The sequence below is a fragment of the Oryza brachyantha genome, chromosome 1, assembly GCF_000231095.2.
Source record: "Oryza brachyantha chromosome 1, ObraRS2, whole genome shotgun sequence".
Lineage (NCBI taxonomy): Eukaryota > Viridiplantae > Streptophyta > Magnoliopsida > Poales > Poaceae > Oryza > Oryza brachyantha.
This window is the reverse complement of record NC_023163.2, coordinates 8,898,539-8,903,011: the sequence shown is the minus strand read 5'-3', so window position 1 is coordinate 8,903,011 and position 4,473 is coordinate 8,898,539. Positions and strand designations below refer to the sequence as shown.

Genomic DNA, 4,473 nt, shown 5'->3' with positions numbered 1-4,473 from the left:
TGTTTGTCGGCCCTAGAAGATCCGAATAAATCAAGCCCCACTCTCGCCAAAGCGCACCAGGCAAGGTTACTTTTGCTCTACCACCTTTCTCTAGTTATAGTCTTTTTTTCAGTAACTCAGAACTGAAAATGATGCATAGAGCTTCCAGCCATAAACAAAGTTACTTTCTCTTTATGTTTTTGTTATTTTCTCCCCGTTTCTATAGTTTATACACGTAAACTTTTAAAAAGCTCCAATAGTTCTGCAATGTATACGCCATAGTCATCGCTGATCTGTACAAGTTGTTGTTTTCCTCTAGATCTACGCCCTTTTCCTGGATAAGAGCAATAATTTATGTTCCTGGATGCATATGCAGGAGGAGGTTCTCTTGCTTCTGTGGAGCACACTGCACATTGTTTGAATGCTTTCTTTGCCTTTCACTTTTCGAGGCTCTGGCACAGTTACAACTGGATTGAGTTCCAGAGCTAGAGATTGGCTCTAGCACAGTTACAACTGGATTGAGTTCCAGAGCTAGAGATTTCTCGACATTTTTCTTGATGAAACCATAAAGAAAACGATAGCACTAGTTGTAAAGAAGAAGAAACATTGTGTTTGGCCCTTTTGACTATAATAGTAGTACAAGTTTTCCGGTTGCTGCTCAGATCAGACACTGCCTTCACAAGCGCACAATCTGTGCAGAAATTGCTGCCTGATGCCAGCAATCACCGCTATATCTGAAATTTGCAGAGCAATTTATCGTATAGTGTGATTATAAGTATACGACTGAAATGACATGTGGCTGCACATTGTTACCACCGACACATGGATCAAAATGAACACATTTCTTTGCCAAGATCCATCCTTTTGTAGTACTACTGTACTAGTGCTTATTACTTGCCCATGTTTTACAGTTTGGTACAAATTTTTATACCTGATCGATACATAAATAAATCGCCAAGAGAGAAAAAGGAAAAAAATAAAAAATAAATTACAGAAACCACAATTAAATTATGCCCTAGTGTAAAAACACAGCGGTTTAACTCAGCAGATCTATCCCATGCTCACCACAGTAGGAGCCCAGCAAGGAGCAGCGAGAGCGCCGCCGCCGCCGACGACGAAATGGCCGAAACGCCGGTGACAGCCGAGTTGCTGGAGTAGAACGGCGGCGGCGGGCTGTAGTAGTAGAATGGGAAGTAGGGCAGGAACGGGTTGGGCGGCGGCGGTGTCGGGTAGGCGCCGCCGCCTCCACCGCCCTGTTGCCAGCCGCCACCGCTGCCTCCACCGGTGGGCGGCGGGTAGTAGATGCCTCCGCCGCTGCCTCCGCCGGTGGGCGGGGGGTAGTAGATGCCTCCGCCGCCGCCGCCGCCGCTGTAGGGAGGTGGCGGCGAGGCGTACATGACGGTGCCTCCGCCGGAGGGATAGGAAGGCGGCGGCGGGCACGGCGTCGTGGGCGTGACTACCGGCGGCGTGGGCGGCGGGTAGTAGGACGGGTTGCAGGGGTTGTCGCAGGAGGCGCAGAGCTTGCAGGTGGTGCCGTCCTTGAGCACGATGGTGGCGCCCTCGTCGCCGGGCTGGGCGGCATTGGCGAGGCCCGCCGTGAGCAGGAGGAGGAGGGGAAGGTGGTGGAGCGCCATGGGCGCCGCGGCGGTGGAGGAGGTGAGAGAGAGGAGGACGGGAGGAAGGTGGTGATGGGGATGGGAGTGGGAGTGAAGTGGAGGGGAGGAGGGGGTACTTTAATTTGGTGGAGGCCGCGCGCGCAAAGCAAGTTGGCGTGCTCGGCCGCTCTGCTCGCTGCTCCTCGGCTTTGCACGTTTGTGTAAAGAAATGTGATGAATCGGAGGAAATATGAGCTCCGTGGTTTTCTTCTATCTTGACGGAACAATCGCATAAGCTAACGTGGTTGCAGGCTTTGCAGGATAGATGGCCTTTCGTGATCGTCGACGTACCATGCGTGCACGTGAACATTTTCGGTCCGTCCGGTCCGGGCAGTTGGATCCTTCCGGATCCATCCGCGTTCGTTCACATTGACTGTCGCCGGGTACAACTTCCGGAATTTGTTCGTACCGGCTCCGTTCCATGTCTCATTTCATATGTAAGCCTAAAGTGGCTCTATTTCATTCTATTTTAATTTCTAGCACTTTCTATCATTTAATATCCATCCCTTTGTCAGACCATCCCATCGTTTTGGCGATACATTCTTTTACATAGATTTTTGCGTTCGTTCTCAACTGTAATAAACATTGTTTCCTTTATTAAAAAAATGTGTTTATATAGTAGGTAGAAATTTATCATCTGATGTTTCAAGTGAACATTCTCTATTTTTTTATTTCACGTCATTGACGATACATCTACGTTTAATCATTTGTCTTATTGAAAAATATATAATTATTAATTATTTTGTTATAATTTAATTTATTAAACTTTAAACATTGTAATTTTACATATTTACATATGTCCAGACTGACAAGAACTACATATATCATAATTTATTTTATTGAATTTGCTTTTAAAATGATAGAAATATATATATATATACATAAATTATCCTTCAAATATTTTTAAACTACTAATATGTCGTTGCGACTATGTTTAGAAAACCGACGAGGTCTCCTGCTGACAACAACGAAAAACAGGACGACGCAGCGGCCAGACGGAAGGGCAGCACGCCGCGCACCCGCACGTGTCGGTCTCGGTCCCTTCTACGTACCTTCAGGTTGGACTCTTGTCCCTCGGTGTGGCGCGCATCGAGCGGCCGCCGGCGATTGGGATAAAGCCCGACTCCGCTACGCCACGCAGAGCCAGATCGACCAGACGCGCGCACGGAGAACGAGGCGGGAGCACGCAGGGGGTCGGGGAGGGGGTATTTAGACGGTAAAAATTTTTGGTAGAAACGTCATATCAGATGTATGATGTGAAATTGGAAAAGGCTTTTAGACACGAATGAAACAACGAATTTCATAGTTTACAAAAAACCGCGAGACGAATCTTTTAAGCCTACCTATATCGTCATTAGCACATATTTGTTACGATAGTACTTATGGCTAATCATGTGCAATTAGTTTTTTAGTTCATCTATATTTAATATTTAATTTAGATATATAAAGATTTAATATAATGTTTTTGAAAAACTTTTTAGACTAAACAAGGCCTCAGCCAGTATAGCCGGTGGGCGACTGGGCGGGCGAGCGGAAGCTGCGTGGAGCCGTGGCCGACTGGCCGCAAACCCGTGCAAGCACGCGGATCGCGACTCATCAACCCAATCCCGGCGTTTTCCACATGCGCGCGCGCGCGTCGGATGATCGATCGGCGTCGTCAGCTAGGTGTCGACTGGATCCGATTCCGTCGTCTACGGTCTGTATCTGACCGTTCGCCGTAAGAAGGGATCTGCATCCTGCTCCTGCACGCATGTTGCATTAAAACCTGCTCTAGTTATTTCAGCGTCGATCGGCCACGAGGACGGACGCGTAACGGCCTTGATGCGCGCCTGCCGCACCCATCACATGCCTGCTAGCTGCTGTTTATCTTACTCTTCCTGCCAGTTGCAGCTTCCGTCCATTTTGGGACTGTATAATATTAGTACTTCCTATTCCTAGTGGAATAATTTGTCAGATTAACACAGACGGTTGAAATAAGGTCGATCTGAATGGGTCGGCGGCGACGCGGGCGTGTCAACACTAGCGAACAATCACTGCATCCATTCAGAACTTTTCACTTGCCCATCCAAATATCTAATCTATCTATTGTACTCAACAGCAGCTTCTCTCTTCAGGAAATGATCACTTTGTAACAATATTAGAGGGAGCATATCTGCATACGCACTAATCTTTCTCCCATAGCAGCAGGTATCTTCTCTCTGAGTAGCTCTTTACACCTCAGGTTTCATCATGACACGAACAACAAATCGCCCTCTTCCAGAAGACATATATAATTGCACATGGCGGGGGCAGTCAAGCAAGTGATCGAGAGAGTGTACAGACAACAGAGCAGTACGACGGAGCAGCCAAAAATGACAACAGGCCAGGCCAGGCCAGCCAGCCCTGCACAACAACCCCCACCATCCATCCTCTCCCCAATCAAGCTCACGTCCCAGCTAGCCCCACCGCCGTTGTGCGTCAAGTAAAACTGCCAGAAATCGCCGAACGGCCGGCTTCGCTCGGAGCAAGGTGGCGCTCGCTAGTGGGGTGGGGTTGCGTTAGGCCGGAATCTCGCCGCATGCCTGTGACTGTCTCCGTGTTTGTGCGTGTGACTGTGTTTTGGTTGGTATGGTCGATGGGCGGTCGGGGAGAGCGCGCGGACGGTGCGCTAGCTAGCAGCTTCCCCGCGGGTGGATCGGTCTAGGCCTCTAGGGCGCCGCTCGCTCGCCGGGCATGGCGGCACCTGGGCCTGGCCCACGCACTCACAAAAGTGCCACGACCTTTGCGCCGCTGCCGATACCTTATCTTTTTCTTCGTAGAGGAGAGCAACGAGTCCTCGCACAACACACACAGTAGTTTA

General features: G+C 49.1%; 1 protein-coding gene across 1 annotated transcript; it reads right to left on the bottom strand.

Moving 5' to 3' along the window:
- Positions 1 to 597: 597 nt before the first annotated feature.
- On the bottom strand, positions 598 to 1,669 carry LOC102721325 (splicing factor, proline- and glutamine-rich-like). The gene has a single exon (XM_040530035.1). The coding sequence runs from the start codon at positions 1,611 to 1,613 to the stop codon at positions 1,041 to 1,043; it is 573 nt and encodes a 190-aa protein (XP_040385969.1). The 5' UTR covers positions 1,614 to 1,669; the 3' UTR covers positions 598 to 1,040.
- Positions 1,670 to 4,473: the final 2,804 nt, after the last annotated feature.